The sequence below is a fragment of the Myxine glutinosa genome, chromosome 4 (genome assembly GCF_964187855.1).
Source record: "Myxine glutinosa chromosome 4, kmMyxGlut1.1, whole genome shotgun sequence".
Classification (NCBI taxonomy): domain Eukaryota; kingdom Metazoa; phylum Chordata; class Myxini; order Myxiniformes; family Myxinidae; genus Myxine; species Myxine glutinosa.
Genome location: NC_136264.1, coordinates 167,094,347 through 167,109,346, shown reverse-complemented (window position 1 = coordinate 167,109,346; position 15,000 = coordinate 167,094,347). Strand labels below are relative to the sequence as shown.

General features: G+C 45.4%; 1 protein-coding gene across 1 annotated transcript in view; it reads right to left on the bottom strand.

Moving 5' to 3' along the window:
• Window positions 1-15,000, bottom strand: part of ATP8A1 (ATPase phospholipid transporting 8A1) — a 541,081-nt gene that overhangs the window by 383,541 nt on the left and 142,540 nt on the right. Inside the window, exon 14 of the mRNA XM_078776729.1 lies at window positions 13,296-13,423. Coding sequence (XP_078632855.1) covers window positions 13,296-13,423 — 128 coding nt within the window. The remainder of the gene's footprint in view (window positions 1-13,295; window positions 13,424-15,000) is intronic.

Below are 15,000 nucleotides of genomic sequence, written 5' to 3'. Positions count from 1 at the left end.
TTTGTACAACCAACGGTGGTCCAAATGCAAGCCTTCATGGCGCAATTCGCCGAGATGCTGAGAAACGTGGAGAGATTGAGTACTAAAATGGATGCTCGGGGAAACCAAATTGAAGCAATAACCAACAGAATGGGTGACCGCATGCAAAAATGTGGAGAGACCATGGATCGCATGGTGGGCGAAAGGGTCCCAGGGGTGCACAAGGAAGTAACGCGGGTCGAGAAGCGCTGGTTGAGCGAAGCGGAGGAAAGCACGGGTACAATGACGGGGGTAGAAATCGCGACACGGGGTTTTGAAAAGCCGGCGACCGATGAGGTAGAGGGAATTTTATTAAAGCCAACGGTCGCCGAGGAGAATAAAGAAAAAGCAGAAGTGGGCATTGAAATTGAAGAGATGACGGAGGTAGCCCGGGAATTGCAGGGAGAAATGGATAATGTACAAAGTCTGTGTTCAAATCATGATGAGGTGCTCACTAACCAAATAAAAAGTTTGCAGGTGGCAGAGGAGGTGCGACGAGGTACGGAGGTGAGTGGCAATGTACATGATGTGAGGGGAGATTCAGTCGGCTTGGGGATTGGTTTGGATCCGGGTGTTCGTGAAAGGCCGTTGGTGAGGTGTGTGACAGGACAGGTGTGCGAAAAAAGAGGTGTGCGAGAATGTCCGACCATGGGGTGTGTGAGGAAAAAGTGCACGCCGAGGAGTGAGTGTGCCGTCAAGAGTGAGTTGGTCGAAGCGCGTGTGCGAGGGAGCACAGGGAAGCGCGGTGTGGTGAGTGTTACGGAGGAAGTAACGAAAAAGTGTGCGCGGGAGGACGCGCGAGAAAGGTGTGTAACGGACGGGTGCATGGGGAAAGCGCATGCTGTCAAGAGTAAGGGAGAATGCATGCCTGTGGTGAGTGTTACGGAGGAAGTAACGAAGAAGTGTGCGCGGGAGGATGCGCGAGAAAGGTGTGTAACGGACGGGTGCATGGGGAAAGCGCATGCTGTCAAGAGTAAGGGTGAGTGCGCGACTGAGAGTGGAGGTGAGAGTAGTGAGAGTGAAACGGAGCGTGAGCTGGTTGTGATAGGTGAGCGAGGATGTACACCTGGGATGGAAGGATGCACACCTGGAATGGTAGAGCGTGAGTGGGAATGCACGCTGGAATTGGTAGTGAGACACGTGGTTGGGTGTGCGGGTGAGAGCACACCTGTGATTGTCACAAAGGAGGTGACCGAGGAGGGGGCGCGAAGCGGTGTATTGGTGAGGTGTGCGAGCAACGAATGTGTGCCAAAGTGTTCGGTGGTCAGGTGTGTGACCAAGTCGGTGAGCGGAGTGAGTGTACCGAGGTGTGAAAGAAAAGGTACGAGGAGAATGGGAACGGCTGCATGTATGAGCAAGAAAGAGGTAGCGTATGCATGTAAGCCTGCAGGTGAAGCGTCGACGGTAACCGGGTTAAAGGTTAGGTCGACTTTTAGCCGGATCGGGCCCTCGGTGCGTGCCGGGCTTCGCGTGCCGCGAGAACCAGCGGAGATCCGAGCCACGGCGGGTTCGAAAGGACCGCCGTGCGCGATCCACGCTGGGCCTCGCGTGGAGCGGCCGCGTCCGGGCTCCACAAGGCGGAGCGGGCAGCTCGATAGGAAGGGTCGTCATGGCGACCACTTTCTATTGAGACGTGCCGGCAGGTCGAGATCGGGACATTGGATGGCTCCACGCCGAAGTGGTGCATGGGATCTCGGCCCGGGTAAGCCTCCGTCCCTGCCCCGAATGCGGGACGTATCCAGCCGCTGGCAAAAAAAAAAAAAACGACCCGCGTTCATTGCTCGGCTGTACGAAGCCGGGCTGTAGATGTGAATTGGCGCACCGAGAGGATGTAATAAGTAGACGGGTGATGTGAATTGGCGCACCGAGAGGATGTAATAAGTAGACGGGTGATGGTGATAGTGATAGTAGTGATTTGAAACGAAATTTAGAAAAGTGAATAGAATTGGCAGTAAATGGAAAATTTTTGAATTGTTGGATTTGGACGAGCGAAATTGGTAGTGAGAGACCCCCGATGTGGTGGGATGGCAAATCCACCATCCCTCACAGGTGGGGGCAAAGGAGCAATAGCTTATGGGGTGTATGGCAGTGGAAAACTAGCCAGGGAGGGCTTGGATAATGATAGGGATCTAGCGAAGATGACCTTAGGTAACGATAAGGTTAGTTAGTGACTGATACCTGTAGTGGGGACGCAGGTAGGTTAGTGTGGTTGATAATGACGTGGGAGCGCAATAGTTTAAAGGGACGACTGGGAAGCGCAAGTTTCAGAGGGGAGGAGTTAGCTGAGATGATGCCGTGTGTGGGAGTGATTGAACAGGTGTGATTGCACAGGTGTGCAACTGAGCAGGTGGATGGAGCAGTGTATGAGTGAGTGATGGTGATTGTGTATTGTGATGACCAAGTGGTCCAGGAAGAAAGGAGGGTGCAGGTGGCACCAGGTGAGATTGCGCAGGTGTGCAACGACAGGTGAATGGAGGGCAGGTGTATGGAATAAATGGTATGGAGTATTGGAATGGATGGTCGTGGAGTGAGTATGGTGGAGGTTGTGGAGTGGAGTGGATGGTGCGAAGGTGTGAATGGGGGAAGAGTGGACCCCCATCACGGATGCCCGGGGCGGGTGGTGTAGGTGTTGGGTAGAGGGTATAGGTAAATTGTGGTTGGATATTGGCATCTGTGGTGCGAGTGGAAGAATGGTCTTTGGATGGGTGCATTGGTGTTGTGGAGGTGGCTGGGCGTGTAGCCTGTTAGTGTGTGTAGTTGGTTTGGGCACTCCACCACTGTGAGGATGTCGGCCAGGTGAGGCCGCGGGTGGGCTCTGGGAGCCGGTAGTAGTTGTTGTGGATGGGGCCCGAGGATCCGGAGGACGGACCCGGGTAGCCCAGTGCCAGAGGGCACCATGGGGTGACAGAGCCAGGAGAGGGGCTGTCCCCAGTTAGTTAGGTTAGGGTGAGGAGCTAGGTAAGCTCGGGTGGCAACTACAGTGGTGGAGGTGTGCAGGTGTGTAGACCTGTTGGGAGAGGTACACGTCGCAGCCCAGAAATTGTGCTAGAGCACCGGGAGATGAAGCGGGGGAGTGAGACCCCAAATTGAGGAGCACCACAGTTTGGCCAATGGGAATTGGTTATTAGAACCCATAGTGTAAGTTGGCCAATGAATTGGCAGGGAAAGACCCCGGGTAGTGTAAAGTGTGTTAAAATCATTTAGAGGATAGTTAGGATGAAGGATCTCCTCACACCATCTGCATCCACTCACCTGAGGTGACAGGTACTCCACACCATGCCATGTTTTGATTATTTTTTATGATGCAAATGTTTGGATTGTGAGACGCATCATGACGTGGGTGTGACATTGTGCATAATTCCATCTCTCCCTCCTTATGAGGATTGATGATGAATTGGTGATGGCAAATTTTGAAGTAAAGGGATTGTGGAGACGAATTTGGTATAGGGGAAATATGGGGAAGACGTGACCGTAGTGACGAATTTGTAAATGTGTAGATTTTTGTACATATGGGGTGAGAACAAGGGTAGGGTAGGTGACAAGGGGGTGACGTACGGTAGGGACGAGCTTTCTCACTTCGCCCTCCGTACGCATTTCACCTTGCATTGCCTTGTTTGACGTGTACCCTTGTGACCTTACCCCTCGCTCAATTGTCTTTCTTTTGTCTCCCACATGACCTGTGCGCCATTGGGTGCCGAGAGGAGCGTGCGTGAGGTGGCCATTGTGCGCCCGAGATTCCCAGAACCAGCACGCATTGCGTTGATGTACCACTTTATGGACCGCTGTTCGGCGGCCAAGTACCACTTGATGGACCCCAGGTTCTGGGGCAGAGCACCTCTGTTGGAGACCGGCCATAGTGGCCAGGGAATCTTGCTTGCGGACCTCGGTAAGGTGGCACCTATGCCAAACAGGTGGACCACCCTTAGTTGGCCCCTGAGGCCCTAAATAATAATAAAAAACGAACACAAGTTGTGCTTTTTTATTATGTCCAAATAGGCCGCATGAAGCCAGAAGACGTCAGGAAGAACATCGGCCCAGCACACAAGGAGAAGACCACCACCAGTTGTTTTGTTGAGTTTATTATGAACCATGGTGACTGCGCACCGAGTGGTGCTTTGTGGTGCTGGTGGTGCTTTTGGGTGCTTTGGTGGTATTGGTACTGGTGCATCGATGCAATGCGTGCTGTCTCCTCCCTCCCAACAGGAATTTCTTTCTCTTGTTCCCTAAAAAAAAAAAAGAAAAGAAAAAAACACACAGGTCCTGGGTTGCGTTGTAAATAAGAAATCACGTCATGGTAAATAACGCTCCCCACCGTAAATGTATAATTTCAGAATAATTCCGTAATTCGGTTAGCTGTGGGCTTGAGTCTGTTAAACAGGATGCAATGCAATAGGGGGACATACTTATTTGTGTTTTAAAATTGTCACACTCAGGGTCAGGTTAATTGTAGAGGGAAGTACACCTACATGTCACACTCAGTTAAGTCTAGTAGGCCCGAGGACGTGCCTGAAGAAAGGAGGGTGCAGTGTAACGATTTTGAGAAGTGTAACGGGTTTTGAGAAGTGTAACGGGTTTTGAGGAGTGTAACAATTTTGGAGGAAGGGTAACGGATGTGAAGAGTATGGTTTTGGTATGGTAACATCCTGGTAATGTAAATAATGGTCGCAGCCGTCCTCCTAATTAATTTCATAGAACATACACGCAGGTCACGATATATCTTTTAAATAGTGTATTCCCTTATTCCATGTAGACTAAGTATGTGTTTTCCACTAGATTGACTTTGCATTGTATCAAACAAAATAAGCGTAGGCCCTTCCAATTTCCCCAAAACCTCCCTTCCAATTGCCTTCCGCATTTTGGCTGGTTTTCTTCAAACCACCATTGGCCACGAGGTAAGGTTGGGGAAGAAAGGCGTGTCTCCACCTCGTCATAAGAAGCAAGGAGTGAACCAGCCCTAACAGCCAATCAACACCGCGGTGAGTGACCCGGTAGGCGCGCCCTCGGAGTCGGCGGCTTGATTTCGCTGGAGGTGATAAAAGCGACTGCAGGGGACTGCTTTACCAGATGAGAGATGACTAGAGATGACTGGAGAGGAGCAACGAGGCTGCACCAAGGAGAGGGCTTGAGAGATACGCTGGGGGATGACCTGGAAGAGGAGCGCAATCCACCGCAAGCCCTACCTACCTACCTACCTGCCTGCCTGCAATACCCCCCTGTCGTTGGAGAGACGCGCTGAACGGAGGGAGACGGCTCCACCCCAGGAAGAGGAGCAGGTGTGCCGAGCCAGCGCGTGACGGCCGCGGATACGCGACGGAGGTTTTCCCGCCAAAACCGCGAGGGGTGCTGCGGCCTCCGACCTTGCCTTCCTCTCAAGCAATCGACTCCTCGAGCCATTACCTGCCTGCAATATCCACCGTGTGAGTGTGAACGTCCTGTCCTACTCGTTTGTCTTGGGGATTAAGTAAATGAAATAGAATAAGTTAACAATGCACTGTGTGACTGCTCTTTTCCATCTATTGCTGTAAATAATATTGGTCGCTCTAAAATATTGCTTGTGTGTGTATAATAAATCTGTTCTTCCTCCAAACTCTGTCTTTCTTCTCTCTTCTTCTCTTTCGGTCGCTTTAGAGGTTTCCCAATTGAATATCTGTAGCGCGATTAGTCAACGTTCGGTTGGAATCGGGTTCTAATCGGGGAGTAACTGTTCGGACGCGGTTAAATACACCACCGCTCGGTAAAATAACATCCAAAAACCGTGTCCGTAACAATATATATATATATATATATATATATAAATATATATATATATATATATATATATATATATATATATATATATATATATATATATATATTGTTGCGGATATGGGATTTGGCCTCTATCCATATCCGCTTGTAAATATTCCCCTATTTCCCCAATACTCCCCAACTATCCCCAATCCCCCATTCCCTAGTCCCATTGCCTGTAAATAACACTCTGTAGAACCGACCTTCCCCTTTTTCCCCCATTAAATGTCGTGCCCAGGTCCACCGCATCTCACGTAGACAACTTTCGGACATCTTGCTAGTTATTCTTAGTCTATGTCAGTTAAGGACTCGTTTCCATTAATTCTGACTCTTCGTTGCACCAGAATGTGATTATATGGCACCAGTAGTGAGTTTAGGACCTTCCCATACCTCCTCCCATCTTCTTCCCCAAACAACAACTACAACAACAACTACAACAACTACAACAACGGCGCGCGCGGGGAGTGTGCGTCCTCACTCCGGCTCGGTTAGCCGCCATTACCCATGTGCGCCGACGGGGTTACCACGAAGGGGCTGCCTGTCGGCCCCTCGTCAAGGGCGGAGCCGGTAACCCCCCGCACCCAATGAGAAGCAACGGGCCGATTCCATCTGGGGCGGAGCTAACGAGCCGAGGGCGTGTCACTCCCCGCCGGATATACGCGACGACTAACCGGATGTGAGGTCAGATGCGCCTAAACTATGGAGAGCAAAGGACGCCACCCCCAGCGCGACGATACCTCCCCGCATCTTTGGACCGGACCGGGTCGATTCTGTCCTTGAGCCAAGAGTGCACCTTGAGCCATCGACTGCCCGCTTTCCTTGCCATCAATCCCCGTGTGAGTCAGTTTTGTCCTGTTTATCTGTCGTCTGTCGGGGCTATTATAAGACCGTAATTAAGTGCCTATCTTACTATGCTGTACCTCTCATCCCTGTAATCTGAACCTTCCGCACTAATATAACCTCCTCCGGAGGTCTTGAGAACCGTATCCCTGGTGTCGTGTCATTTTAATCCCAGCCGTTGTGTCCTTTTCCTTCATTGATCTAGCGTAGCGCGGCTCGGCCAAGGTTCGAGTATAATCGGGTAACTTGTGCGGACACGGCGGCCATTCCGCTCGGCCCAACATAACATCAAAGTCGTGTCTGTAACAATATATTTCATTTTAAAGCAAAAACGATGGCACTTAGGTGGAATTTGTTTTGAAAGCCATTAATTAGATGCATTGGCCGATGTATATTCCAAGTTTCAACTAGTTTCAATGTGTAGCCTTTGAGACATGAACACCAACACATTTTGGATGGACGGACGGACGGATGGACTGACAGACACCAACGTGAATTCGAGGATTTTCTTAATAAAACTCAAGAATGCGAAAATGGACGTTGCTGAAATTTGGAACATACTAGGGCATGCCCGTACTATATATATATCTAAAATTATATCCCCCCCCTCTATTTACATGAAATGGTTTGGTCCAAAGCGAACGGCTTGCGAGTACGGTGACAATCCCCCCCCCTCTATTTACATGAAATGGTTTGGTCCAAAGCGAACGGCTTGCGAGTATGGTGACAATCCCCCCCCCTCTATTTACATGAAATGGTTTGGTCCAAAGCGAACGGCTTGCGGAGTTTGGTAAAGAAATCGCCATAGCTCGGTAACTACTTGTCCGATTAATATGAAACCTTGAAAAGGCACATCCTCAGGTCCCCAGCAATATACCTGGCAAGTTTCAAGTATATCGGACCCGTGGTTGTCGAGAAACAGCGGTCACAGACAAACATACAAACATACAAACATACAAACATACAAACATACACACAGAGATTACTGGAATTATAGATAGATTACTTCGACTTATAAAGCATTTACTTCTGACATTTGCAGCCAATTTCATCCAGTAGAAACCAAGAAACGAATTTTCAGTCTCCATGTTAAAGTTGCATAAAGAGAAACGATCCCATATCAAGGGAGGGGTTCTTTGCACCTCCCTTGATTGTGAACGTCATATGTTTAGGTTTTAGTGATTTGTTGTCAACAATACAAATTTAATTAATATGGTGTTTGTTCACATGCGCCTGTTGTTTGAAAGATTGCTTTACACAGATTTATGACAACACCTCCATGTTCAGGCCTCGAGTGAGTATGTTGCTCATACAGTGCCTGGGTTTCTTCCGGGAGTAAACAAATAACACGTTTTGTGATCGTCATGCAAGACATATTTAAATACATGTTTCATTTAATTTCTCAGGGCAATGCCGGTTACTTAAGCTAGTGTAGAATAAAGTGACAAATATAGTTTGTTATTAAAACTAGGTCTATTATGAAGATGAGCCGCCAACTTTGAGAATAAAGTGTTTTTTATTATCATTCTTGAAAATGGCCAAGGGACTGTGAAGAAGAAAAGCACCACCACTAGATGGCACCGCTGGCAGCCAGTTGTGGGAAATCAGTTTCCCCAAGGCCAAAGACTGTTTGTCTGAAAAAAAAGTCCTGTTATGTCTGTTGTCTGTCTGCGTACATGTGTGCATGTGGTGTGTGTGTGTGCTCTTCCATGAGCCTTGGAAATCAGAAAATATACAATGGCTAAAAAGTGGCAAGTAGCATTTCACAGGAAATATGAAACAGTACACAATCCAGAAGGAAATCAAGAAAAAAATTAACACACACACGAAATGTTTTGCAGTTTGATCGTTTTTTTTTGTTTGTTTTTTACATTACCATATTACTTTGCTTAAAAAATAAATGAGGTAAGATGCACGCCGATTATTGATTTCCCCAATGTGGCTGGGATAATGAGATCAGCCCAGTTAAGGCGATGTGTTCAGACTTGGTTTGTGGTGGTGCTGCAGCCAAGATTCCAACCGTCGGATTTTGGACGTTGCTGTTAACAATGTTAACAATAACAATAACAAAAAAAACAATTAACACGATTAACACGATTAACGTGCGAATGGAAGTGACTTATTTTCAAAAGAATATCCATGACCTGTGATATAATTTAGCCTCATCCCTTTCAGCTTTACAACAATAGTCATGATAAGCTACAAGAACATGGTATGCAAGTATTGTCCTGCTTCTCAAGAGGTCAATATGGAATTTTGCTTAGCATGGAATGCAAAAAAAACATCCTTCTTCTGAAGAGTTCAAAGACTCTTAGTTAGCATGGAATGCAAAATTGGGCTACTTTTGAAGAAGTCAGTATGGAATGCTGTTCACAACCATCTCATATCTCCCCCATCCAAAACCTTCATATTTTCCACCCACGTTAATCCACCCCAAACACACCTCCTTCTAATTCCCTGTTTTCTTTCCTGTAAGTCCCTGTAATGTCCATCTTGTTTATCACAGGAACCCTGCCCCAGCCCTCTCTCTTCCACAGATCTCCTAATGTCCCTGTTCCCTACTGTTGTGCTTCCCTCTCTCTCCCCCTCTTGTCTCCCACTCCCTTTATTATGGTATACTAGTGAGGTACCGTGCTACGCACGGGTGGGAGGCCAGAAGCAAACAGACAATGCAGAAACGGCAAATGCTAAAGCATGAAACCAATAAATTCCACATTCCTGTAGCACCTTCAGTCGCACGTCAGACATGGACAGCAAGTTCGTGAAGGACTTCCATGAAAAACGTACCCATTCGCAAACAAACGGGTACGTTTGTTCCATACCCAGTCAATGGCGAATCTGCATATGGCGATCCACGAATTCACGTTTAGAAAGTAGAAACGATCACGGCATTCCGTCATTCACTTGAATTCGATATCTCTTTTTTTCATTCCAAACAGCATAACTCCAATCACAAATAAACATTATTAATATAAAAAATTAACTTTTAACAACATTCGTGACAAAAACAAATATTTAAATCCTGATGTGAAGTTCCGTACGGTTGGGTGAATACAATTACGAATTCAAAATCGTAATTGTATTCACTCAATTCCAATCATCAATTGATACTTTAACAAAACAATTAACACGATTAACGTTTAACGATTAAACATTACGATTGAATGACGGTTGTATTGGGATATTATCAAACCCGCGCATTGCAGTAATATCTGTCCACTTCCGGATTCGCTGCAGGTTCGTAATTCTCATCAAAATCTAAACAGTATTTGTAGAATTTCAATAAAAGCCACATCACTGTTCATATCGGTAAATATTATTCCATCGTGTTTGGAAAAACTGGAAAATTGGCAAATTGGGGAAAAAAATTGGAAAAACAATACGTAGTGTGTTCAAAAAGTATCCGACCTTTATTTTTCGTGCGTAAAAAAAAAGAAGCTAGGGAGGCATTGATTGGTGCACGTATGTAGGCGATCCTAATGCACACGCATTAATTTTTTCCCACCTGCAGAAGCTGTCATTCGACGGCAGACCGCCGATGAGCGAGGACATGTAAGTGAGCGCCGTCGGATTTTCGTTTTTGACAAAATGACGGAAAAACTTGAACAACGCTACTGCATCAAATTTTGTGTTTTTTGGCCTCGGGGATGTTGGATGCTTCCATTGTGATGACTGCAACTTGGTTTCTGGGTCGTACCCATAAACCCAGGACTCATCGCCAGTGATCACTATGCTGAGGAAGCTGGGATCGCTGTTCACAGTCTCCAGCATGTCCTGTGCGATCTCCAAACACGGAGTTGCTTCTGCTCAATCGTTAGCAGCTTTGGTACGAACTTCGCTGAGATTCTCCTGAAGCCCAAATCCTCCTTCATAATGGAATGAACGGTGTTGAATCTTGCGGATCGTTTCCACTTGGGAATCGCCAAGCTTTACACAAAATTTGATGCAGTAGCGTTGTTCAAGTTTTTCCGTCATTTTGTCAAAAACGAAAATCCGACGGCGCTCACTTACATGTCCTCACTCATCGGCGGTCTGCCGTCGAATGACAGCTTCTGCAGGTGGGAAAAAATTCACGCGTGTGCATTAGGATCGCCTACATACGTGCACCAATCAACGCCTCCCTAGCTTCTTCTTTTTTTACGCACGAAAAATAAAGGTCGGATACTTTTTGAACACATTATTTTGAACAATAGCCTATTTTACTCCAAGGGGTCCTAGGAATACCCACCCAAAATATCGCTGCAATCGGTTCAGCCGTTTTTGCGGTACCTGCGAACGGACAGACGGACGGACATTTGGTGAATTATAGTTAGATGGTATATGTGTTCGCTCTTATACAAGCCTCGGCCAAGTATACAATAAAAAAAATGTCCTTAATAAGTCTCTGTTTATGTCTATATTAAAGTTTTGTAATACAAAGCATCTTTTAACTTTTATTGTTAAATTTTATTGTTAAATACATTTTAAATCACCCATTCCCGGACCCGTGACCACATCACCCCCGTCCTTTACAAGCTTCACTGGCTCCCCATCCCCCAGAGAATCCAGTACAAAATCCTCCTCTTGACCTACAAAGCCCTCCATAACCTGGCCCCATCCTAACTGGCTGACCTCCTCTCCAGACACACTCCCACCCGCAACCTCCGCTCTGCTGGTACCAACCTCCTGACCGCCCCCCCCCGCCCCCCCCCCCCATCCGGACCAAATTCAGATCCTGGGGGGACAGGGCCTTCTCCATCGCTGCTCCCACCCTCTGGAACTCACTACCTCACACCATCAGAGACTCCTCCTCACTCACCACATTCAAAACATCACTCAAGACCCACCTGTTCAACACTGCATTTAACATTTAACCCACATCATTTAACCCCTGACTATCTCTTCTCCTTCTCCTTCCTTTTGCTTTGATTATTTACCTGTTGATTTTTGTCTTTTTGCACTTGTTTTTTTGTACTCTGTCAAAGCGTCTTTGGGCTTCTTGAAAAGCGCTATATAAAATAAATGTATTATTATTATTATTATTATTATTGTTGTTGTTAATATTATTTATATTATTAGTTTGTAAAATAGTACCATAATGTTAATATTATTATTGTGCTATTATCATTATTCTGGTTATTATTTTTGCAATTTGAAGTGGCCTTAGAAAAATGCCAGGAGTGAGAGGAGGGAGGAGTGAGTGGGAGAAGAGTAAGGGGGGGGGGGAGGGGGAGAGGAGTGGATTGACAAAGGGAGAGAGGAGGGAGATGAGCGAGGGAACAGGAGATGAGTGAGGGGTGGAGAAGAGTGAGGAGTCACATATTATGTGAAGTAAATAAATTGTGTAGATTACATCATTTCTGGATTAGATGCATTGGCAGTGCCCATTTTGGAAACTGAATGTGTAGCATTTAACTCAAGGTGTCCAAATGTCATACACGTCTATCCCCATGGATTTCACACAGGTTCCCCACCAAGTATAATATATGTGAACTGTGGTATCTGTCCATGCATTCATCTGTCCGTCCCTCCTTCGCCCGTTAACGGCTGCTTCAAGCACTGCGTTTGAAAAGCTCAACATTCACTTTTGAAATGAGAGAATAGACATGAAAAATATTGATGCCAAATTTTATTTCGCAAGCTGCATATTTTGCCTTCTTTTTAGGCAATTTAACCCAGGCTGCCCAATGTTCCACCACTATTTCATGGTGGACGGTTCAAGTAGCTCAGAGATTTGACTTCGTGTAACCAAGAGTGCAACACAATTAACCTTTTTAAAGTCGACGAAATAATTTATGTTGATAGATCAACTTAAACTTTTCCTGTCACTGGGTGATTATAGTCGATGATTATTCTAGCATCAACTTGATGCAGGCTTGGCCAATCAAAGAGAAGCTCTTATCCGGAGATATGTAACAGGTATCGCATATTAATTGAAATGCTTGGGTACACTGACTAGATTTCACAAAACATGTTAGCAAGTGGCCTCTGAAAATGATAAATGTTTTATGGAGCCAGGCAGTAAGTCGTACAACATTGGGGATAAAAGACAAAGCCCTTTCCATCATGTTGCTTGAAAATCCCATTAACTCTCCCATCAAAACAAAGACAAACGCACACAATCATCATTTTGTCTGCAGAACATGGCTGCTGGTTTGCATCGTTGCTGAGGGCATGGTTGGCCTACTGAAAATTAAAGCAAGAACTTTGAATTTCGCCAAAGTGCTGGTTATAATTCACCAACTCTTCGTGAAGAACAACATGGGAATCTTACGGCCACAAACAAGCAAATAGTGATACCAGACGAGTCCTAGCAAAACGTCCTTCTGTCAATGGACAGCGTACACACAGTAATGCATAACCCTGAATTAAAACACCAGAGAGATAGTTTATAGCTGGGTCGACATTCAAACCCAGGCTATACAATTGAGGCGAATGTGCATACATCAGGGCTAGTCCTCCAGCCACACACACAATAAATTAATGTCGAGTCAATTAGCCCTTGGAAATTTAACAGTTGACGACTCCAACCGGCAGCCCTTTATACAATTTTCCTGTACATTGAAGCTGCTCCATGGCACTTGGAGAAGATTTGTTGTACATCAAGTAAAGTATTATACAAGACATGGAGGGGTTTTTAAGTACATTACATCAAACAAAAACTCACTTACCCAATTAATGAAGAGAGCTTGGATGAACTTCACCACTTCAAGTGTCACCAAAAGACTTATTGGGATGAGATTGTTGTAAAGGATTATGAAGGTCAGGAAGTTGTAGCCAAAACTAGCGGATGAATTCTCTGCAGGAACAAAAACACAAAACAAAAATAAAAACTCGCTGAAGTCATGCACAAACTGAACAGAAGACGAATAACTTGTGATAACTTATCATATAAGCTTTGTAATCACTATAATTGGAGTTTTTTGTATGTAAAGTTTAGGAAAGTATGGCAAAATGCTGAATTTTTATTTTCCAAAGAGACAGCAGGTATCTGTTAAGGACAGGCTGAACAGAGCAGATGGAGGAGACAGAGGAGAAGTGAGAGTAGTACTATGATTTTGAGATGAGGTGCTTATTTGTTGGTGCCCTCGCGTTTGTTTGTGTGTCTGTCCGCCCACTTATACTTGCCTACAGGTCACAATTTTAAAACGATCTTCACGAAAGCTTCACCAAATGGTGGAGTTTGTGGTCCGAAAAAATCCTATACATTTTTGAGGTCAAAAGGTCAACATAGGACAAAGGTCAATCGCTTTCTTCAAACTTCTAAAATCCTCAACTTTCTTCCGATTGACTCGAAATTTGAATAGGATTTACAGATTGGGTAACTCAATTCAACCACCAACTATTTTGGAGATCAACGTAGGCCAAAAGGTCGACGTAGGCCAAAAGGTCAACATAGGCCAAAAGGTCAACATAGACCAAAAGGTCAACCACTTCCTTCAAATTTATAAAATCCTCAATTTTCATCTGATTGACTTGAAATCTGAATAGGATTTCCATATCAGCAAACTGAATTCAACCACCAACTATTCTTGAGATCAACATAGGTCACACAGACAACAGAGGCCAAAGGTCAACCACTTTTTCATGCTTCTAAAATCCTCAATTTTCATCTGATTGACTTGAAATGAGAATAGGATTTACGTATCAGCGAACTGAATTCAACCACCAACTATTTTGGAGATCGACATCGGCCAAAAGGTCAACATAGGCCAAAGGTCAACAACCATTTCAAATTCCTAAAATCCTCAATTTTCATCCGATTGACTTGAAATTTGAATGGGATTTTCATATCAGCTAACTTAATTTAACCACCAACTATTTTTTAAATCAGCATCGGCAAAAACGTTAACATCGGCCAAATTTCTAAAACTGTCAATTTTCATCCGATTAACTTAAAATTTGAGGACGATTTGCATATCAGGTCACTGAATTCAACCACTAATTATTTTTGAGGTCAAAAGGATGATCCACTGAGTGCCATTCTACTTGGTTCTGTTTTGCCAAGTGTTGCTCTACGAGTGATTTTTCATTTGTTACTTGCCCGAAAAGATTCCGGCAAGTATGTTGATCGGTTGGTTTGTTACTTGCCGGAAAAATTTTCCGGCAAGTATGTTGATCTGTTCGTTTGTTTGTCTGTCTGTCTGTCTGTTTGTCTGTTTGCAGCACTACGTCTACACCGTTGCACGTAGAATCGCCAAACTTGGCACACATATTGGTCTTGCCCTCTAATATACTGTGCCCAAATGATGACGTCATCGGTGACGTGGTTCGGCCGCCATCTTGGAAAAACCGAAAAACTTTACACCTCCATATCTCCGAAAGTGCTGAACAGAAAAAATTGAGACATGGCTCATTGTAAATAACTCTCCATGG